The 21,349-nt window shown below is 55.6% G+C and overlaps 9 protein-coding genes across 9 annotated transcripts; 5 read left to right on the top strand and 4 right to left on the bottom strand.

The window, feature by feature from the left end:
• Window positions 1–626: 626 nt before the first annotated feature.
• cnb-1 (Calcineurin subunit B) lies at window positions 627–1,446 on the bottom strand (the record flags this gene model as incomplete). Its single annotated transcript, XM_036636801.1, has 5 exons — window positions 627–637; window positions 696–1,030; window positions 1,096–1,169; window positions 1,313–1,326; window positions 1,395–1,446. 5 exons carry the CDS (start codon window positions 1,444–1,446, stop codon window positions 627–629), a joined length of 486 nt encoding a protein of 161 aa, XP_036497856.1.
• A 938-nt stretch (window positions 1,447–2,384) lies between these two features.
• EPL1 (Enhancer of polycomb-like protein 1) lies at window positions 2,385–4,336 on the top strand (the record flags this gene model as incomplete). The annotated part of the gene is made up of 3 exons (XM_036636800.1): window positions 2,385–2,531; window positions 2,684–3,457; window positions 3,515–4,336. 3 exons carry the CDS (start codon window positions 2,385–2,387, stop codon window positions 4,334–4,336), a joined length of 1,743 nt encoding a protein of 580 aa, XP_036497479.1.
• Window positions 4,337–6,245: 1,909 nt separating this feature from the next.
• KAE1 (tRNA N6-adenosine threonylcarbamoyltransferase) lies at window positions 6,246–7,406 on the top strand (the record flags this gene model as incomplete). Its single annotated transcript, XM_036636799.1, has 1 exon — window positions 6,246–7,406. The coding sequence occupies one exon, from the start codon at window positions 6,246–6,248 to the stop codon at window positions 7,404–7,406; it is 1,161 nt and encodes a 386-aa protein (XP_036497478.1).
• Window positions 7,407–7,603: 197 nt separating this feature from the next.
• On the bottom strand, window positions 7,604–9,196 carry GAL83 (SNF1 protein kinase subunit beta-3; the record flags this gene model as incomplete). The annotated part of the gene is made up of 3 exons (XM_036636798.1): window positions 7,604–7,648; window positions 7,701–8,283; window positions 8,448–9,196. The coding sequence occupies 3 exons, from the start codon at window positions 9,194–9,196 to the stop codon at window positions 7,604–7,606; spliced, it is 1,377 nt and encodes a 458-aa protein (XP_036497652.1).
• Window positions 9,197–10,499: 1,303 nt separating this feature from the next.
• Window positions 10,500–11,111, top strand: CGCS363_v004948 (uncharacterized protein; the record flags this gene model as incomplete). The annotated part of the gene is made up of 3 exons (XM_036636797.1): window positions 10,500–10,682; window positions 10,750–10,764; window positions 10,818–11,111. 3 exons carry the CDS (start codon window positions 10,500–10,502, stop codon window positions 11,109–11,111), a joined length of 492 nt encoding a protein of 163 aa, XP_036498502.1.
• Window positions 11,112–11,512: 401 nt separating this feature from the next.
• BUR1 (Serine/threonine-protein kinase BUR1) lies at window positions 11,513–13,306 on the bottom strand (the record flags this gene model as incomplete). The annotated part of the gene is made up of 6 exons (XM_036636796.1): window positions 11,513–11,818; window positions 11,883–12,369; window positions 12,422–12,818; window positions 12,879–12,981; window positions 13,034–13,115; window positions 13,167–13,306. The coding sequence occupies 6 exons, from the start codon at window positions 13,304–13,306 to the stop codon at window positions 11,513–11,515; spliced, it is 1,515 nt and encodes a 504-aa protein (XP_036497645.1).
• A 1,317-nt stretch (window positions 13,307–14,623) lies between these two features.
• Aspg (60 kDa lysophospholipase) lies at window positions 14,624–16,425 on the top strand (the record flags this gene model as incomplete). The annotated part of the gene is made up of 2 exons (XM_036636795.1): window positions 14,624–14,813; window positions 15,020–16,425. The coding sequence occupies 2 exons, from the start codon at window positions 14,624–14,626 to the stop codon at window positions 16,423–16,425; spliced, it is 1,596 nt and encodes a 531-aa protein (XP_036497646.1).
• Window positions 16,426–16,934: 509 nt separating this feature from the next.
• On the top strand, window positions 16,935–17,486 carry CGCS363_v004945 (uncharacterized protein; the record flags this gene model as incomplete). The annotated part of the gene is made up of 1 exon (XM_036636794.1): window positions 16,935–17,486. The coding sequence occupies one exon, from the start codon at window positions 16,935–16,937 to the stop codon at window positions 17,484–17,486; it is 552 nt and encodes a 183-aa protein (XP_036497647.1).
• Window positions 17,487–17,921: 435 nt separating this feature from the next.
• CGCS363_v004944 (uncharacterized protein) lies at window positions 17,922–18,844 on the bottom strand (the record flags this gene model as incomplete). Its single annotated transcript, XM_036636793.1, has 2 exons — window positions 17,922–18,716; window positions 18,770–18,844. The coding sequence occupies 2 exons, from the start codon at window positions 18,842–18,844 to the stop codon at window positions 17,922–17,924; spliced, it is 870 nt and encodes a 289-aa protein (XP_036498498.1).
• Between the last annotated feature and the right edge of the window lie 2,505 nt (window positions 18,845–21,349).

Raw genomic sequence — 21,349 nt, 5'->3', positions numbered from 1 at the left:
TGACGGCAACCACAGCAGATCCTACACTCGTTTCCCCTAGATTTGCTGGCGTCAGAGCACGGGTCACGGCTGCCGGGACTGCCATCAGCGTTGCATATCGCTTTCTCAGCTTGATGCGATTAGGGGCCGTCCACAGCGCTCTGATGCCCAACCAGAAACAGGGAATGGGCTGTTGCAGTGCGTGCTTGAAGGGTGATTTTCTCGAGAGCACGTCACGGAGGCAGTTGTCCACAACCGGAACCGCTAGGTTCTGTCGTCCAGCTGCAAAGGTTGGCAAATAAGCGTCTAAATTGGAGCTAGCTACACCAGAACGTTAGTGTCGTCCACCAACCATTGACTACGTTCCCTTTTCTTGCCCGCTTGGCCTTGCCCAGTACCAATTCTCACTAGGCATAGCCAAAGCTGAACACGTCATTTGCTGCACGTAACTTACATTTCTTGTGCGATTGAAGCGGCCTAAAGTCACCATGGGGAAGGATGCGCAGCCCAGAAGCCAAGACATATTTCAATTCAGACCGAGCGACGGTTGCTGTGCCGCCCAAAGGAGGTTTGGTGTATCTCTACCCAGAAGAGTGTTGCAATTCATGTCTCATGATCCTATCCCGCTTGCCATCAAGATGCGTTCTCTAGAATGTGTCTGGAACGTATTGTCAGCCTTTGCCAAGCGCATTGAACGTCAGAATATCAAAACTCACCCAACGTCATGCTCATGCTGACATCCGTGTTCTCCACCATCTTCGTGAACTCCTCGAAGCTGATCTTGCCATCCTTGTCGAGATCCGCCTCCATGATAGTCTTGTCCACGATCTGCTGCAGCTGCTGGTCCTTCAAGTTGCTTCCGACCATCATCTTGAGCACAATGAACAGCTCGCCGTTGCTGATGTAACCATCGCGGTCGATATCGTACACCTTGAAAGCGAAACGCAGCTTCTGCTCCTTGTTTCCCTTGGAAGAAAAGGCGCTAAGACCTGATACGAACTCCTGGAAATCAACGTCGCCGCCACCGTCTTCGTCGAAGATGGCAATCATTCTGCGTAAAGACATCCTTAGCATTGTGCCCGATCTATGTGGGATACCGATCGACCTAATTCGTACCTTGTTGCCAGAGGGTTGGAAGAAATCTGGGGAAGGCTGAGGAACTCATCGCGCTCGATTGTGCCGGAGTTGTCCTGCAGAGAGAGTCGGTCAGCGTCGGTGCCACTTACGACATGGGTCGGCGATGCGCGCGACTGCAAGATGGAATGCCAGGGACGCAAAAAAGAAAAAGACATGCCTTATCGAGCTTCATGAAACGTTTCCTTAGACGGTCAACCTCCTCTCTGTCGACTGTCTGCCCGTCAGCATGCCGCCCAAGTCTGTGCGACAAAGAAGTTGACTGCGGGGGAGGGGCTCACAATTGGACCCCTGGACGATATTGTCCAACACCGCACTAGTAGTGTTGCCCATGATGGAGAATGTGGGCGATCGATCTCGACGGAAGCTGTGGTGATGCGCGGTGGGAAAAGGGGGCCAGGTTTCGGTATCGTGTTGGCCGTCGCAAGTGGGCTTTTGTCGAGCTTCGATATCGTGGTCCGCCGTGGGGTTCGCCGAGATGGGAGTAGGGAGGTTTCTAAGTGCGCGAGGCTAACTACAGACGTGGTGCGGGAATGTCAAGTTGAGGTAAGGCAGCCGACTCGCTCTTGATTGGCCTGAGTCTTGGATTCGGGCAGCTGAACCGGAGATGCTCGTGCACGGACCAGACGTCAATCACCGCGACAATTGGCTAGCATGCGATAGGTGCACGACGTCAACAGCGGCAAGTATCAGATGTATCACCACAACCATTTGAGTTTCGGAGATATGTGTGAGATAGATGGGTGAACGAGATGCATCTACACGTTCAACCGATGAGGAAAATGTTCCAGAAGTGATGGTGCTTGGCATTCTTTCCAGCGCTTGTTGCTGTTGTCGCCATCATCAGGCAAAAGCAGCACGTGACCAAAGGCGCCTTCCCCTATTCTGCGGCGTGTTTTTGGGCGTGGAAGGTGCCAGGCGCCCCAGGCCTAAGAAAGTCGGCGAGTCTACCTTCCAGGTCCCGACCTGGTCCGAGCGCCAAAGTACTCCCTCACCGAAATTCAGCTGCACGGTACTTGACACGACTCCAAAGTCTGCTCGAGACGACGGATTTTTTGGCGACTGTCAGAGAAAAGTTTTCGCACGCCGCGACCATCTCAACGTCACCTCATCAAGCAGCGACAGTTCGATCATCAAAACAGACACCACAACCACATTTTTATCCCTCAAAAGCATCAAAGTCAAAGTCGCATGCCCTGGTATATGACTTGATCGACTTTTTTTGCGGATTTTCCGCCGGCTTTCCGCCTTCCACCCCCCCACCCGCCACCATGTCTACGAGGAAAGTCCGAGTCAAGAAGTTGAGCGTCAAGACGCTGCTTCCGGTGCTCAGAGAGGATGATATCGATCCCAGCGAGTACGAATCCTTAACCACCGAATCTCAAATCGCGACCGGTGTCGAAGCCGCCGAGGAAACTGTGAGTCACTTTGCTCCCATATCGCAGCCAGATATCACGTGATATGATCATGTGACCCACCTTGGCCTGCCTCCCAATCGGGCGACCCACCTCTACTGACCGACCACTCGGCCGGTGGTGACACTACAAATATACTGACCTTAACTTTGTAGGAATACCATCTTCAGTCCATTCTCAAGGAAGCAGGCACCAGCAATGACCAAGAAATTCCAGTCCCGCCTCCTCAGGAGAGCCAGATCAACTATGATCAACTCTACCCTAGTCACTTCCAGCAACCTACCTCGTACATCCGCTTCTCACAGACCGTTGAAGAATGCATAGGAGTTTCCTATGACATGACAACCGAGGACGATGAGTTCTTGAAGCAGTACAATTCTACTAAGAAGACCGTCGCCTCTCAGCTGTCCGAAGATGACTTTGAGCGCATCATGGAGGTCTTTGAGGAGATGGCCTCAGAACAGACGCCATTCGCCTCAATAGACAACACTGTTGTCAGCTATGAGACAATGCTTCCTCAAATCAGCCAGCTCGGCACTCAGAAGCTGATGGCGCATTCCAAGCACGTGTATGAGCACTGGAAGTCGCGAAGGCAGGCCACCGGCAACAAGCCCCTGCACCCGTCCGTCAAGTTCGAGACGCACCAAGAAAGCGACGAGGCCGACCCTTATGTCTGCTTCAGACGTCGTGAGGCCAGACAAACGCGAAAGACGAGGCAGAGGGATGTGCAGAGTGCCGAGAAACTCAAGCGACTTCGCAAAGAGCTCGAGGATGGACGTCAACTCATCATCCACTCATATGAGCGTGAGATGCTGAAACGTGAGGTCCTTAACTTGGATCGAATAATTTTCGAGCAACGAGCCAGGCTTAAGGAGATGAAGGTCAAGCTCGGCATCAAAACCGAGGACGACGATCTCATCAACCAAAAGGTATGTCGAGCGCTCTTTTCGAAGAATCGCATCGGGATGGATGTTAACTGCTTGCAGCCTCAGAAGAAGAAGCCAGTGGAAGCTCCTGCGTTGCAGAGACCCCCAGGCAACCATCTGCGCATCGCTGTGCGGCCGGACGGTCGTTCCATGGAAGCAGACCTTGTGCAACTTTCAGACAAGCTCGCAGAGAAGGAGAACGAGCTGCGGGCGGATGTTGAGAGCAAGGTTCACAACCACAGGAAGTGGAACCAGAACCATGTGGATCTCACCCGAGATCCTTTATCTCCGGTCAAGGAACAGGGCATGGAAATCAACTTCCGGCCCGCCAAGACCCAATATTTGATGACACCTCCAGCGTCCACCTCATCCGAGTCAGACGCCATGGATATCGATGATGAAGAGCCTATAGTTGAAAGGGGCAATATGTCGATATTCCAATTCACTGCTGGCGGCAAGGAGAAGCCTCCAAACAGCCAACCAGCATTCCGCCGTCGCATAGGACGGTTGAACCGGTTGTGGATAGACCGCCGGGGACTGACAACGCCTCCGCGGATGGATGGCGAGGATTATTCGGATCGGTGGAAGTATGACCAGGATGACGAGGAAGAGACGCCGGTGTACGAAGTCGACCCCTACGACACAAGGGCGTTGAAGTTCCGCGCGACCATCCCGTTATCGCAATATGTGTATCCGAGGCGGCAAATACCACAAGAGGGTATGCCTAACGTAGTGCCTACGCAAGTTGCTGGGGTCTCTGGCAGCCGACCGGCACTACCTCCACCGCCGCAGCCACAGCCGCAACACGCGCAGCAGTCGCAACCGCAGCAGCAACAGCAGCAGCAACCACCGGCGGCTCAAGCTCAAGCAGCGGCCTCATGAGGCCTGCCCGTGGCTTGAGTGCGCCCTTTCTCTCCTCATCATCCCCGGATGACGTGTTGTATACCCCTCGGTGTTTGGTTGCTCCTTTTTGGTATGTAAGATGGTTTGGCGGCAGGCAGGACGGTCGGATCGGCGTGGCGTTTTTGGGTTGTGGTGCCTCTCATGTAAAGTATATGACTGTGAAGGAAGCATGGCGGCGGAGGCTCTTCAGCAGACTGGTGGTCTGCCCCAAGAGACGAGACATTAAGAGAGGAACATAGATTCCACACCCCAACAAATAGAAGATCAAAAAATGACCTTTGACTTGCATCTTCTCATGCTATATGTTTGCTTGTGTATCCGCCGTCGGAGAGTCTGCTGCGCATGTGGAGGCTGGCGGTTTCGGGAGGAGACTGTTTCGTTGATGCTAGCTTACGCAGCTGGCGACGGTGCGACGGTGCTCAGGGCTGGATTCTGTGATCTGAAGCATATTGCTTTTCTTTGTGTAGGGCGCAGCGGGACATGCTCGTCGTTTGCTGTAGCTGGCTGTGCTCTGGAGAGTGTCAATCTTTTGTGGTGGTGAACGAAGGACCGGTGGTGATGTGACTCGGAGAGCTTGCGACAATCGTCATGCCCAGTGGGCGCCCTCTTTGGCGATAGCCACCACGGCAGATCTGGGCAGCCCTTGCCATGATAGTTCGGTTCAGGAGCTTCAAGGCAAGCACCTCATGTACGTATCTGTAGAGAGAAAAGAAGCTGAGAGTATTTTTGGGCCTGGTGGTTGTCCGGCGTCAGCAGACTGGCTTTGTCACGCCCCGATTCGGCAGAGCAGTGTCCGCAGATACCTCGGCGATCACAAGATGCGGAAGCCAGGGAGCTGGTACAGGACTCTGAGGGAGAATTAAAAATTAAAAACCAGGCTGGAGAGAATTCAGAGGAAAAGTTGCAGCATTGCCAAAAGAGGGGAAAGAGGGTTTTCTCAGCAACCCGGGAAGAGGAGCATGGGAAACCAGAGAAAGAATTGTGTAGTGAGAGAGAAGAGGAGTTCCACTTGTCGAGGCTTGCCTGCTGGTGGGTGTGGGGATATTGCGTTGGAACCTTACCTTAGCAACTTGTGTGAGGAATAAACGACCAACCCGCCGGCCCGCCCGCGCGCCTGTTGCTACTACACCTCGCTGTAGGTACGGATACGCTGCCCAGGGTTTCGCCTTTGGAGGAAGGAGGAATAGACAGGAGAAGTGTGAGATAAGAGCTAATGTGGGAAAAGAGCACGGGGCCTTTGGAGGGCCGACCACATCGTCCGTCCCATCTTCCCATCTCTGCTCTACCCGCGTAGGTAGGTATTTTCCCGCCGCTTCCTCTGTGCGCCGTGTGTTGTGTGTCGGATCTTTTGTGATCCTGTCTTGTCCGCGAGACGGCGTTTGCCGCGCCGCCATCTCTACAGTGTATTTACGGCGGCACTGCGTAAGCAGCCTCAGGTACGACACCCGCCCACTGTTACCGCTGTACCCTTAACAAGGTCGGTAAGGTGGACGGAACGGACTGGTCTCGCGGCTGCCCAGGGTGTCACGGGCGCAGGGCGAGCAAAGGGTCCGGTGCGGTGGGAGAGACGGTTGTGGCAGCGCTTGCGGCAGGGAAGATGGGACCCACAATTTCCACATTTCTCGAGGGACATCCCACCAGAGCGTTACCCCTCCTACGTCAACTTTTTTTGACGTCTCGGCCATTGGTCCTTTTTGCGACGAGGAGCGGAAAAAAGACGAAGACGAGTCACAATTGCGATACTCGCAGGAGTGGGACCAGCGCATCACCAACTAAGTCCTCTTAATACGTTTGAGCAGACCGGGAAGCTCATCGGTGCCGGCAGAAGCGTGGATAGACGAGCAGAGACCAGAACGAAGCCATCGCGTCCGCCCAACCCCTCCTCCCCATGACCGAAAACCGACCGCCAAAGAGGACCCACGATCTCGACCTCGACCAAGACCCATCAACACCCGTTCCCGAAGCGGCCCCCTCCCCTTCGAAGCACACGACCGCGACAATGTCCAAGAAGAAGGGCCTCATCGCCCTCGGCTGCGAGGGCTCCGCCAACAAGCTCGGCATCGGCGTGATGCTCCACAACGGCGCCGAGTCGACCATCCTCTCCAACATCAGACACACCTTCGTCTCCCCGCCGGGTCAGGGCTTCCTCCCGAAAGACACCGCAAAGCACCACCGCTCCTTCTTCGTCCAGCTCGCGCGCCGCGCCCTCCGCGAGGCCGGCGTCTCCGTCGCCGACGTCGACTGCGTATGCTTCACAAAGGGTCCCGGCATGGGCGCCCCGCTGACGAGCGTCGCCGTCGCGGCGCGCACGCTGTCCCTTCTGTGGGACAAGCCCCTGGTCGGCGTGAATCACTGCGTGGGACACATCGAGATGGGGCGCACAATCACCGGCGCGCAGAACCCCGTCGTGCTGTACGTGAGCGGCGGAAACAGCCAAGTCATCGCGTACGCGGAGCAGCGGTACCGAATCTTTGGGGAGACACTGGATATCGCGGTGGGGAACTGTCTGGACCGGTTCGCGCGGACGCTGGAAATCAGCAACGATCCCGCGCCGGGGTACAACATCGAGCAGCTGGCCAAGAAGGGCACGCGGCTGTTGGAGCTACCGTACGCCGTCAAGGGGATGGACTGTTCGTTTTCCGGCATCCTTGCCAGCGCGGACATCTTGGCGGCACAGATGAAGGCGAGCCAGGCCAAGGGGAAGGAGACGTTTACGCCAGCAGATTTGTGTTTCTCTCTGCAGGAAACGGTGTTTGCCATGTTGGTTGAGATTACTGAACGTGCCATGGCGCATGTGGGCAGCAACCAGGTTCTCATCGTTGGTGGCGTAGGCTGCAACGAAAGACTGCAGGAGATGATGGGCGAGATGGCCAAGGAGAGAGGAGGGAGCGTCTACGCGACGGATGAGAGGTTCTGCATTGACAACGGCATCATGATTGCACACGCTGGTCTGCTGGCTTACGAGACAGGCTTTAGAACACCGCTGGAGGACAGCTCATGCACGCAGCGATTTAGAACAGACGAGGTCCACGTCAAATGGAGAGACTGATGCCAATGCGCTCGGTTTACACGGCGTTTAGGGTCGTCACATTTCTATCGTTTCCATGCCTACGCGATCTCCCTAGCCAGCCAGCTCTGGCTGGATGGTAACAATTCTGGTCACCGCAGCTTGCCCCAGGTCGCCCCTGACATCGCTGCCTAAGATCCCAAGCAATAGACTGTCTCGACCTCAGTCTAAAGAGCCACCTATTCGTCTGTTGTTGTGGGTTTGTAAATGATTGTCGTTACGTACTGTGCATGAAGTCAGTTTTTGAGCAATTCTTTATTAGGAACTGCTGCTTACCTTGTTCTTGTAACGAGTCGTTGCTGAGACTGCCAAGATGTTGTTCTTGATGCTGCTCGTGGCCAGATGGTTCAGGACAGTGTGGTTGGGCATGTTGAGCACGCTGTTGTCGTCCTTCATGAGAACCGCGGCGTTCAGGATAGGCTTGCCCAGGAAACCCGGAAGACTGGGGGGTGTCGGCAGCTTCTCAATAGCTGTTACAGCATACTGGTAGGCTGGCGAATCTTCAGGTTGGTCAAAGTCGACCAGGTACTTGGGTATTTGGTGGAAGTATTGACTTGGCGACGGCACCTCCTTACCCTTGGGGGGTTTCGGCTGTTCTTCGCCCTGCGCTGTCTCGCCCTTGGGTGCGCTCTGGTCGCTGGCCACGGTACCGGGCGCGGGGATGGGTCCCGGCACCACGGGAGCCTTGGCGGGGAGGTCGTCGGCGCTGACTTCAATGAAGTTGACCAGGTTGTTTCCAAAGTCCACAGTAGTCGGCAAGTCGGGCGAGGTCTGCATGATTCCGTCCACCAAGAACCTAACATGATGTGTACCCGGAAGAATGTGTATCGTGCCCGCGAATACGCCAGGTTGACCGTCCCTATTCGACAGAGCTGGGTCAGTAACATGCTTTCTGATAATATGGTCTGCGCGCGAGGCTGGCTACGAAGAAGGCAATTCTAGTGGCGGATTCTGACACCACTGGGGAGCCACGAGTGTAACGCACACATGGCTGAGACTCAGACACGCAGAAGTGGGACTTACACGGGATGTAATCTTTGTTTCCGGTTCCATTGGAAGATTGTTCCCGTAACATAGATCTTTCCTCCTCCTCTGCGCCATTCGAGGCGGGTCGGCACGGTGGGCCTTGTCTTGTCAACGATCAACTCCTCGCCATCCTCCTCGTCGACAGTGGTCGTGCTCAGCGCCGACGACTTCCTCGTCATGCCATCCGAATCGAGGGCTTCCACCTCGGTCACAGAGGCCTCGCCATTGTCCGCAGGTGCGATGATGGGCGAGCCGGGAGTGTGTATTTCCTCCTCGATAGGCAGAGGCAGACGAGGAGGGCGGGTGATGTACGACATGTCATTGACACTGTTGTTGGAGACCAAAGCTGGTTCAATCATGTGAGCGGAGTAATGCGACCTCAGGGAGGAGGATTCGGTCGGTGCGCTTGGGACGTCTACGGGCTTGCTGGGCTCATCGCGGATGATGTGCTTGCTTTCCGGTGGCTTCGGCTGGGGAACGGAGGTACTCGAGCTCGAGGAGGGAGAGCCGGTGGTGAAGCTGGAGATGGGAATGGACTGGAGGGGCTTATTGGCCTTGGTGACCGTGGAGCCCTGGGCTTGAGTAAGGGAGGGCTCAGGCGGGGCAGCGACTCGCTCGGCGGAGCGCGGGGGGATGATGTGTTTGGACTCCCGCTTGTGATGATGGTGCTTGGGTGAGTCCTGCGACGCTGGGGCGGATGAGACAGGCGTGGCAGGCTTGGAGGACGAGGAGGGGTTGTTGCCCATTTTGTCGTTGGCTTTGCTTCTTCCAGATTTGTTCGTCGGGTGGGACACGACAGACTGAGCCTGAGCCTGGTCTGGGGTGTGGTTCGGGGTACCCTACCTGGCCAGGCCGGCGGGAGTCTGGATCTGCCAGTATTCAGGTAAGCGGGCGTGTGACGTCCGGCGGAAACGGCACCTGGGATGCGGTGCAATCGCGGGATTGCTGGCGGGTTGGGCTTCGGGAGGCGGTGCCGTGCGGTGCAAAGGGCGCGCAAGGCCAGCGCAGTTCAAGGCAGTGCTGGACAGCGATTCGGCGGACGGGCGGTTGAGAGATGGCGAGGAAGGTCGCAGCAGTCCCAATCTCGCACTTCCACGTTGGGCAAGTTGCTGCAACTGGCGTTCGTGCGATCCTGGTTAGGTAAGGCGCGATTGCAGAAAGATACCTAATCGCGGGGTTGTGAGCTGATTATCGCATTCTCGAAGGAGAGACGACAACGAAGCGACAGGTTCGACGGCGGGCAGAGGGCGGGAATCTGTGGTCGCGGTTGTGTCGTGGGAGGAGGAGGTCGCGTACCGGTCGCTGGTGGATGTAGTGACGAGAGGCGAAAAGGGCCGGCTCGTTATTTTTTTGGTCCAGAGATTGGATGAGAAGTCAAATCAACAACAGGCGAGTTGGAGGGGGTGGTGTGGTGGTGGTCAATTACCCAAGTTCCCACGCAGGTGCTAATCTTCCAACAAGTTTTGGGGGAGGAGGGGGGCGTGGACTCCGCGGAGGGCAGTGGCACTGGCAGATATTAAGCTCTACAGGGCCGGTACTCGTAATCGCATACTGGAGAACATGGGGACTTGAGTACTCATGGGCATCCGCTTACCCGATACCTGACATGGCCCTTACGTGCACCTTAAGCTGGGGGCGCCCCTGGGCACTGCTGGAGCTGGCGGGGACTACCTGACGCCAACGGAAGGCTTGCTTGACACCTTGAAAGAGTGAACTTCATCTCAGGTCTCCTCTGCTCGCGTGTGCACCAGCCGTCGCTCTATCAACCACCAGCTCAAGCAGCGTAGCGGGCAAGCCAAGGAATGTGCTACCGTTCCATCTCATTTCAGCCAGCCATCGCATCTGAACATCACGACGCTCCTTCACCCCGGATTCCTGTCTTTCCCCCCTTTGGACCATCCTCTTCGCTACAATTGCAGCTATTATCCTGAGTAAATTGGATCAATCGCCATGCTCTGAGAAGCACAGGACTGTTCTTACACGCTCACGCGACTCTTCGTCACTGACAACCAAACAACATATTCACGGTTTCATCATCTTCGTAGCAGCATGGCCTTGGTATCGTACACGTCCGGCGTCGTCGCCGTAGCTACTTTTCCCTTGCGTCTAGCATGGAAACCCGTGGCTTTGTTCATCAATTCGGTGCTCATGCTGCTCTCACCCCTGATATTGATGGGTTATTTCATCGTTGGATGGTGTCAAGCTGTCATCGACTTCATAGCCAGTCTTCAGGTAAGCTGATCTCCCTTGAAAGCCCTTCCTCTATCCTGATACTCTGCTAACACTGCAATCCGGCCAGCCTCTCTATACTTTTGTTGGTCTTTCCAATCACTTGGTATCAAATCTTCGTGTGCTAATCCAACGCAGCTGGCCTGCGGTGCCTTCATCGGCATACTTGCTGGCTTGACCATGTCGTGCACGTCCAGCATCATCACTACAGTCCTTGGCATGCATGATAGAGGCTACCAAGGTCCGCCAGCAACACCTGCGCCCTCGACGCCATCATCAGAACGACCAGGGACCGGTAAGACCGAAGATTCGTCGTCTTATGAGACCGATTGGCAGCTGCTCAACAAGCCACCTCCTAAGCGCCGTAGGAATAGGCCAGGTCTTTGGTCTCAAACCATTCACGAGGAGGACGATGACGATTCTGAAATTTGATAGCAACCCGGGCTTTCTTTGATATACCCTACAGCGTACCAATGCACTCATGAAGATAACTGAGAGACTTTAATACCAGCCTTGTTCGGGAGTGTGCCTCCCCCCTCAAACGCCTGTTCCTGTGTCCGCTCGATTCGCCTTTTACATTATCTTATTGTACATCCAGGTGCTCGTGCCAACGAAGAAAAGACTCATACCCGACGCCGGATGTGCCTAGACCAACTTCATCGTCAGTTCCAGCGCCTCCCGCTGGCTGATGGAATGATTATATTGCCCCAAGGCTCCGCGAATTACCTATTTCGAGCACTATACTCAGAATGGTGAGCTGTGACTCGGTCTTCACGGGTCCCGTTTTCGTTTTCCCTATCTGCGGTATCCGTCTCGTTCACGGTCACGTTCTCTCATTGGAGATCGACTGCGACTCCTAGTCCGGCGATCCCAGTCTCGATCATGCCATCGTTCATCCCTACTGTTGCGTCGGCGTTCTCGCGGGGGCCGGTCATCCCTGTGTCGTGGGCCGTCGTCCCTCCCATAGCTTGGGATGTAGGTGTCAACATCTGGTCCTGGCCGTGGCCCTCCACGGCTTCTGGGTCGTCGGTCTCTATCCCTGTCCCGGTAGCCGTCTCGCTCCATTGGGCCGCCGTTGGCATATTCTGGCGGCGGAGGCCTAGGCGGCAGCCCTCGTTCCCCACGCTCGCGCTGCCAAGCTGGTCTTCGTTCCTCGCCGTTCCGGTGCGGTCCAGGAGCATTTGAATGGCGATTTCCGTTCACACCGTTGCGATTTGAGTAATTCTCGGTGTTGTTGAAGCCGGCATTGGCACCGTGTGCATCAGGACCAATGCCTACCGTCCCGCCCTTGGGTGCTGGAGGTAAAGCTGCTTTGCGGTCGTGAAACTTACGTCTGTCCAACTCGTGGCTGTCTTCAAAGGTCGGGAGATCATCGGGATTCGCTGGCATGGGGGCCATCTTAAAGTAAGGGTGGTTCAGGGCGTCGGCGGCGTTGATGCGAGATCGCCAGTCGAGTCTGAGGAGTTCCTTGAGGAGAGATATAGCCCCTGAGCCGTATTCTCTAAATCTTGTGGATAAACTGCCAGGTCTCGTACGCGGGGAAACGGCCTCGGCGCCAGGAAGTGTGTTGAATAGGGGCATGTTTTCTGGCGTGGGTGATCCCATCAAGTCCCAGATAATGTCTAGCTGGTGAGAGTCACTCTCACCCGCCAAAATCGGTTTCCCAACCAGCATTTCGCCAAAAACGCAACTAGCCACAGGTTAATAGTCTGAAGAGTGAGATTGTAGGCCTTGGATCTTACCCAACACCCCAGACGTCAATGGCTGTTGTGTACTTCTTCAGGTGAAGCAACAGCTCAGGGGGTCTGTACCATCTAGTGACGACAAGGCCAGTGTACTCCCTCTTGCCCTCCCCAGCACCGTGCCCTGACTTAGGCGTGGGTCCCTCGTAGTGTCGAGCCAGACCAAAATCTGCAATCTGGAGGATGCCCTTATTGTTGATGAGAAGGTTGGCGGCTTTCATGTCGCGGTGTAAGATGTGGTTGTCGTGCAGGTATCGGAGGCCCTCCAGAAGTTGTAACATATAGCACTTGATCTGAGGCTCGGTAAAGGTGACCGAAGGGTTGTCAAGAAGACCAGAAAGATCGTGGTCCATGTAGGGCGTGGCCATGTACATGATTGGCCTCTTGCGCTTGTCGCCTGTAACAATCCGCGTCAGGAATTGTTGGTTCGGAGACGAGTGACTCAGCAGCGACTTACTGGCTCTCTGGGGATGCTCGACGGCCATGTCCACTAGCTGCAGGACGTTCCTGTGTGATAAGAGCTTGAGAAGCTTAATCTCGCGCAGCGCCGTGATGGGGAACTATCAATTGTCAGATGACTGCGCGGCGAACTTGGCATCCAAACTTGCATACCCCATCTTTCTCATGGTGCATAATGATCTTCTTGAGGGCAACATGGGCTCCCGTCTTCTTGGATTTCGCGCGATGCACCTCACTGTCGAGCTAGGATTAGCACGGAAAGCGCGCCGTCGCAGGGCGAACCTACCCAAAGGTACCTTCACCCAGCTTCCCAAGGAGATCGTAATCTGTGATTCGCGAGCATCCTACAAAGCTTGTCCTGGGGCGCTGGTGTTGCATCGCAAAAGTGCGAGGCGAGTCGCTGGCGTTGGGCGCGCTGGACTCCATGATGGCTGCGTTGCGCGGCAAGAAGCGGCGATCGCGACAAAAGATTGACGTGCCAGTTCTTCGGGTCGTATGTGCGAGATGGTTATTAGCGGAAGGTACCGATCGGCGGCAAGCGCATTGCTAGGTTCGAAATCGAACGCAAAGACTATATCGCAGCGGGCATCGGTGAAGATTGTGACGGGCGTTCTCCGACGGAGGGAAATGTCGTGGTCGCTGTCTCAGCCTGCCAACTTGCTTGAGGATGGAGTATGGACTGGTGTCGGGCGGTGGACATGGCAGAATTCACGTCCCAAGATGGCGCGGGAGTTCCACGTTGGTCTGGAGGCTCCGTGAGGGGTACGTATCTTTTCTTGCAAGGGCCGGTACGCTCATCTTTATTTTTGTTCCGAGCTTCTGCGTCATCGTCCGATGCTGGGCTCCAGTTTCTGCAAGTTGTAGTCAGTCTCATTTCAGTCGATTCCAATTCGCCATCCAGCGGCAAGCTTGATGCACTTTTTCCAGCCCGCGAAAGACTTGGCATGGGAACAGAATGTAATCGATAAGGATTCGATGCCTCCTTCTGCCATTTCAACCACCTCAGCACCCGCAGCGCCCGTCAACGTGTCTAGACCAGCCATGCCAGGCTTCGTTCGAGGTCACGCAGCTGGCGAGGTCGTTCTGTTACTTAATTATTACCCCATCGCTGACCCTGCCCGCCATCCGCTATCGGGGGCCAGTCCCATCGTCTCTTCCCCGCGGTACACAACTCGCATCCTGAGTTGTTGTATCAAAAACTCAACTCTTTCGCCTTATCTGTCGCGATAAGGTGTCTCTTCAGAGAACGAGGGGCAACCTCGATATTTGCCCACATTCCCTTGTCCTGCCTTATCAGAGAGTGTCTTTCTTTGTCAAGCACCACCACGCACTGATCTCGTGTCAGCTCGAGTTACTTTAGATCCGGCCAGGAATTGCCAGACGCCATCCGCATACACCACATGCTCTTCCATGTACCATTCCCTAGTTGCCCATCCCGCAAATGACTTGTTTGACTCGCCATCCGGCTCCACTCCCATGCTTTCACCATCGCTAACCGCTCATCATGGTTCTCTCCGTTAGACAAAATTTACAAAATTTTGCACAACCCCATGACTTGACCCAGTCGTTGCCATATTGCTCTCCATACAAAAGCTTCTGCCCCTCCATACTTACCCCGTGCCCCTCAACTTATCTGTGGAGGCGCCAGCAACTGATAAACTCCCAACTTCAACTCTTTCTTTGTACTGTCGTTTTCTTATCCGACGAAGCCTCTCATTGTCTCACAACAAAATACTCGCAAACATGGCATCCCAAACCTCCGCCGAGAGGCTCCTCCCAGAGTCCAACTACCCGGAGTCCCGAGTCCTGGTTATCATGACAGGCGGCACCATCTGCATGCAACCCACCGCCGACGGTCTCAAGCCCATCGGAGGGTTCCTGAAGAATGCCATGGCCCCGCGCCCTTCATTCAACGACAAATCGTCGCCTTCAGGTAGGTCATTTCTCGAGGGCACTCCAAGAACGCCGTGGAGCCATGTTGGCCACCGCTGTTGTCTCGGGTGCAATAATGAAAAAACAAGACGTGCAGCCGTTTTGTGCACTCTTCATGTCAACTCTTCGCGCGAGTCGAACGCTCTTCTCTGCTACTGCATCACGTCATACAGAATACTTTTACCGCGCCATACTGACGATAAGTAGTGCAACTCGAGGCTTACAAGAATGGCCAAAAGGTTGTTCTGGATAGCTTGAGGACACCACCAAGCGCCTACTCCCGTCACATTCGTTACGGCGTCCTGGAATTTTCGCCTCTGCTGGACTCGAGCTCCATCTCAGCCGAAGGCTGGACGGAAATTGCCCAGACCATCAGGGAGAACTACCGTCTCTACGATGGCTTCGTGGTGCTCCACGGCACCGACTCCTTGTCGTACACGGCTTCGGCCCTTTCTTTCATGCTTTCTGACCTAGGCAAGCCGGTTATTCTCACCGGTTCCCAGGCCTCCATCTTCGCACTCCAGTCTGACGCCGTCGACAACCTCCTAGGCTCGCTCATCATTGCAGGAACCTTTGTCATTCCCGAGGTCGGCTTGTTCTTCCACCACAAGCTGTTCCGTGGCAACAGAACAAGCAAGGTCTCTTCTGCTGCCTTCGAGGCTTTCGCCAGCCCCAACTGCGAGCCTCTGGCCAAGGTCAATGGTCTCGGTATCGATGTGAACTGGCCCATCGTGTTGAGGCCTACCAGAATTGCCGAGCTTCAGGTCACCCAGCACCTCGACACCGCCCACGTTGCCTGTCTGCGCGTGTTCCCTGGTATTAGGCCCGAAATGCTCGATTCGGTCCTCCGTGTCCCTGACTTGCGCGGCCTCATTCTCGAAACGTTCGGCATGGGCAACGCCCCCAGCGGTATCGATGGCAGCTTGACAAAGGTCATCAAGAACGCCGTGGACCGTGGCGTCATCGTCGTCAACGTCAGTCAGTGCATGAGCGGCTTCGTGTCGCCAGTCTACGGCCCCGGCACCGAGCTCGGCCGTGCCGGAGTCATCTTCGGCCTGGATCTCACCGCCGAGGCCGCCCTGACGAAGCTGTCCTACCTGCTCGCTGTGTCCGGCCTGTCAACGGCGGAGGTCAGCGCACGCATGTCCCACTCGCTCCGCGGCGAGATGACAGAAATGGCACTTCCGGTATTTTCGCACCCTTCCGGATCGCTCGACTCGGTCGTGTCGCGACTAACCGCGACAGAATCGGCATTTACTGTCCTCGGCTACGCCGTACGGAACGGGGATCTGAAGACGGTCAAGGAGATCCTGGACAACGACGCCCAGCGCGAGCTCCTCAAGATGGCCGACTACGCCGGCAACACGGCGGTGCATCTCGCGGCCGTCGGGCCCCAGATCAGCATCCTGCGCGAGCTTCTTACAAGGGGCGCCAGCGTGCACGCACGCAACCGCGCGAACAACACACCGCTGTACCTCGCGGAGAAGACGGGCAACGAGGAATGTGTCAGGCTGCTGAAGGAGACGGGCGCTCACTTATGGCAGGACGAGGCGACTATTCTGGATTCGGTTCAATCATCTCAATCTGCATCTGGAGACGGAGTTCAAAAGTAGGATCATGAAAAGTTGTGCTTTTGTGTGTTTGCAGGCGTTATTTAGTTTTGAGTTTCATTAGATGGCGTATCTCGGCGGTGATGAGAAGAAATAAACCAACATGAAAATTGTTTCAAGTCTAAGAATTGCCAGAAGATGTAAATTTTCTGATGAAGGAATACATGCCATCCGAACATTGAAGACCTGACAGACAGTGTGAACTGCCATCACCGCCGTCACCGGATGCCGTGGCGGGCTGCGGGCTGGATCGGCCCCACTTAGGCCGGCGCCGCGCTTGAATTTTTGGGAAATTTCACTTCTGTACCCTCCATCGACAGCTTTCGTCGCTCGTCATTGATTTGCTACCCCCCGCGCAATCCACGCTTCGAAGCCCAAAACGTCCTTTCCTTGACCCTTGAGTCTCAGGAATACCGATTTGCGACCGTCTACACTTCGAACGCTTCACGATCCCGAGCAACGTTCAACACACCACTTTCGTCCACTCGAACCACACAACCTCCACAGCGAAAATGGCAGACCAGACAACACCCAGGCTCGAGGGGTCGCCCGAGCTTCACGGCACCCCTCCCCTAGTCCACAACTTCTGCATCGCCGCAGCCGTCCTCTCCCCGGTGATGATGATCATGCCCCCGCGGCGCATGGACTGGCGCTTCTTCATGCACTCGAGCATCTTCTCCGCCTCGACAAACCAGCTCATGTACGACTGGACGGGCCAGTCAATCTACCAGCGTGTCGGCGCCCGCTTCGAGGCCATGTTCCCGACGACCCTTCCTGACCAAGCACAAAGGACAAGGCAAGCTCTGCGCGAGGAGCGCATGCGTCGCGAGGGCCTCACGGAGGAGCAGATGCGGGCCATAGAGTACAAGAAGCGCTCCTTCGCGGAGAGGATATGGTACGGCAAGGAGCCCGAGGACTGGGACAAGAAGCGTGGCGAGGAGCACGCCAAGGCGTTGGCTGAGGGAAAGGGACTGGGAGACCTTATTGTGGATCAGGTCAAGGAGGTCTGGGACGGCGAGAAGGACAAAAAGGCCGAGGCGGATAACAATGACAAGAAGGCATGAGTACACCACGAATAAAAAAAAAAAAAAAAAAGAGGTGTTGGATTAAAATTTTGCGGATTGGGAGCTGCCGCCTGTTGTGGCCATCAGAACGTCTACGTCTGTCAAGCAGCGTTCTGGCTGAGTGGGAGGACTCTTGGCCTGTTGAATATCTCCCCTTAAGTACTGTACATTACTATCTAATAGAGTAACGCAACGCCGGCCAACACATAGGTTTTGGCTTGCCTCGACTTCCCATTCCAACAACACCACGGATATATGCTTCTGATCGCTTTGAACTTTTGATTTCCATTCCGCCCATATTATTCGCTAGACGCCATCACGCATGCGCGCTGTAAACCTCTTCCTCCACTCGTAATATCCAGTAAACCCTCGCCACTCTTCATACTCCTTTTCCCCTCCCTCCGCTGATTGGGAGTTCGTCCAGCCTCAAAGAGGCTAATTTGTCTCCGAGGCAGCTTCCTGCCTGCGTCTCAGGGCACCTTTTTGTTTCTGCTTCTTTATCTGCTTCTGCTTCACATTGTCGTTTCGTCCTCCTTGGTGCTTACCCTTGCCTTTGCCCTTTACCCTGCTCTGTTGCCTTGCAAGCTTCTTGGACTTGCGAGCGTCGACCTTTTCGTCGAACAGCTTGATCCAGGCTGCCAGCAAGGTCTCCACCTCGTCCTGGCGCTCATCCGAGTCGGCAGGAATACCGAGCTCCTTCCTGATTGAGATACGATGTCTGTCGATTTGCATCAGACGACGTCTCGCAGCCCGGTTGAGGCCATCGCCGTTCACCGTGCTAGGTGCAATGGTGCTCGGCGCCACCGATGTGTCCCTCTCGGAGGCTGATGGGTTGGGTGTATCTTCGTGCGCGGTGGTGTGCTTTGTAGGGTTCACGTCGATGATGAAGGGAAGTGGCGCGGCCTCGGCCTCAGGCACGTTCGAAGACTCGGGGGCGGGGGCGGGAGCGGGAGCAGTTGAGGGTTCAGCAGGAGCTTCGGTCTCCTCCGCCGCTGACTTGGACTTTCTGGATCCTCTCTTCTTCTTGGGCTTCTCTTCGGTTTTCGCCGGTGACGCAGTCTTCGTCTCCGGGACTGGGGTGCTCGCCATGGATGAGGTCGCTGACTGGCCTGATGCCAGCTCTTCCCTTCTTTGCTTTCTTCTTGCTGCCCTTTCGGCACGGGCGTCGGCGGCGGATTTCTTGGTGTCTAGTTTGGGAGCCGGAGTGCTGTCTACGTCCATAGCATCGCCCTACTCCAGACATTAGCACGGCAACGGCTGAAGGCGTGGGGAGTCGCTCATACCACGCGTGTGTCGAGCTTGGCGCCGCCCTCTTCCTTATCAGAGAAGGACTCGACACGGGTAGATTTCTTTCCCATTATTTCAGGTAGCAAGTCGATTGAGGCGATAGAATGCTTATTGCTTCAAAAATGACAATACGTGACCGGCTGGAACAAATAAACAATAGGCTCGAGCTTCTCGAGGGGATGCAGAAAAAAATTATTGATTGGTTGCCCAGGGTCTTATCTTATCGGCACGTGATGGAGGCCGTTGAAATGAGCAAGACGGCGGAAGCATCTCCGACGACCGACATTGAAGCAGCCAGGCCCAGAGGCGTGTTGGCGAATGAGGTGCACGGCCTCCAGCTCTTTGGATAGGGCTGGCTTTTCAGTGGTCAGTCAAGGGTTCTTGGGAACAAGCTCAACCAACAACTAGGTGCGATAACGACGACATGCTATCAGGCCAGACTCGGGACGGCCTGGGTCGCACCCCCACGAGCTGTGAATAGGAGGATTGGACCAAGAGACTCATGGTTTCTGAGTGCGTCATCTTACGGGCTTGGATGTTTATTCGTGTTTCCCTCGTGTATCGGTCCCTAAGGCAGCTAGTGGAGGTGGCTTGCCTCCGCGAGCGAAAACGGGCTCTGAGTGGCTGAGGGCTGAGCCACCAGCTGTCGTAAGTTTTCAGACCCTGCACGCGTCGGTGGGCTGACGCCCTGCATGGTAGGTGGTCTGCCGTGCAACAGTGGACGATGGCAAAGGCAGTGGTTGATACCCGCCTGATTGACGGTTGATTGATGGGTGACAGCTCAATCACTGAACTTTGACGACAGCCTCCCTCGTACCCTGGCGTTGTCTTGTGCTTTTCAGATATTTTCGGTCTGAGAAAAACGAGCTGCGACACGCTCGCGCCAGCATCGGAACCGGCGGACTTTGAATGAAAAGGGAGGCTGACAGGCGAAAGAGCCCACAGTCTCCGGGCAGATTCCTCAGAAAGACGTCAAGACCGCGGGCGGGTGCCGCGAATTCCACATTCCGGATGGTCATGTCCATGGGGTCCATCTGGCATATTGCGAGCCTTCCCGAAAGGTTTCTTGGGTTCCCCGGATATCCGGGCATGCCTCATGGCTGGGCAGCGGGCTTGTTGGAAAATTAGCTCAAGGGGAGGCCGATCGAAGGGAAAAGGTTGATTGCCGCGTCAGGGCGGTCCTTGTCGAACCGCGGCTCATGGGATGGAAATGGAATGAACACCCTTTGCTGGCGTTGCTCCCTCAACGTTGTGGAATGGCCGCGGTTTTCAAGGGTCATGACTCTGGCTGTTGCTGGCAATGCGGTGGTGGTGCCGCTCTGCGGAACGAGTGTCGGAGCTGGGATGGTGCCCGCACTCTGCATGCAGTCAGTGTGCATGGGTCGGCAGTGGAAGGCGATGGATGACATTTCATCATCAACGGTGGTGGTGGTGCAGGATCAGCCTCTCGACGGTTGGGAGGATCTCAAAGTTGCTGCTGTGGCTTCCGGGACGGGGACAAGGTTCTGCTGACGGTCGGTCGAGACTCGAGGATCCCAACACTTGCCATAGCGATCGACTGCCAGACGAGAGCGATGGGCGGTCTCCTGTCTGTAGTTAATGGGAGGACACTATCCACATGGAAAGCGACTTGGAAGGGTCCGACATCCGGGCCGACGATGAGCAATAGCATCCCAATATTACCAACTGGCAGCTCGTTGGAGGTTGGCAGAGGCAAGGCGACGACGACGACAGCGACATCAACTCGATCAACCTCAGGCTGGGATGGGTCCAATGCGAAGTGGACAACGGACTCACGGGCAGGCTGGATGGAGATGACGAGCGAACGGTACCAACCCACAAGGCCAGAAGGCAGGACAAGCTGCGTTACGCAATGATCTGAAACTTGTGGACCCCTTGTTCCAAACTTAGCATCAGAATCAGCACACAGCTGTGAGCCTGAAGCGCGGTGCCAGCTGGGAGTGATCATCAGGACCTCTATGCGGCTGCAGAGTTCTGGCCGGCACGAAGTGGCAGAGGGTGGCAGAGAGTGCCGGTCAGGCGCTCAAGGGGACCTAAGACGGGAGAGGCTGGCGATGCTGACACAGCCTCAAAAGCCGGGACTACTGCACGCCTTGCTGCACCCTTTCTGCTGCTGCTGCCGCTACTGTTGGCGCGCTGGGATTGGTGCTTGCGGGCTTGCTGTTGCTGCTGTCTCCCACACTCCTCCCCCATCCCAATCAATCATGGATCCCTCTTACGCCGTAGTCTCCCCTCCAGTGGATGACTGCCATGCTCACTCGCGCTCACACTGCCTCCCACAGCCAACCACCAATTCTCCTGGGGCTCCCTCTCCCACTTGGCGGGCTGGGCAAAAAAAGCAGAAACAAGGCCGGGAAGGCATGCGTTTGAGATGCTGGCTTGTTTAAAAGAAAAAGCCTCCTCTCCTCTCCCCTCCGTCGCTTGGAACGCGTCCTGCTTGCTTCCTCCTAGATCCCATCCCCTGACCTGTGAACCTGGAACCTCCCTTCACTCGTTTTTTCCTCTGTTTTCTTATTGTTGTCATAATTCCAGATTCCCCCCTCGTGTCACCAACA

The sequence above is a fragment of the Colletotrichum siamense genome (assembly GCF_013390195.1).
Source record: "Colletotrichum siamense strain Cg363 chromosome Unknown KSG_Cg363_contig03, whole genome shotgun sequence".
Taxonomy (NCBI): Eukaryota; Fungi; Ascomycota; class Sordariomycetes; order Glomerellales; family Glomerellaceae; genus Colletotrichum; species Colletotrichum siamense.
This window is presented reverse-complemented; position numbering and strand designations above follow the sequence as displayed.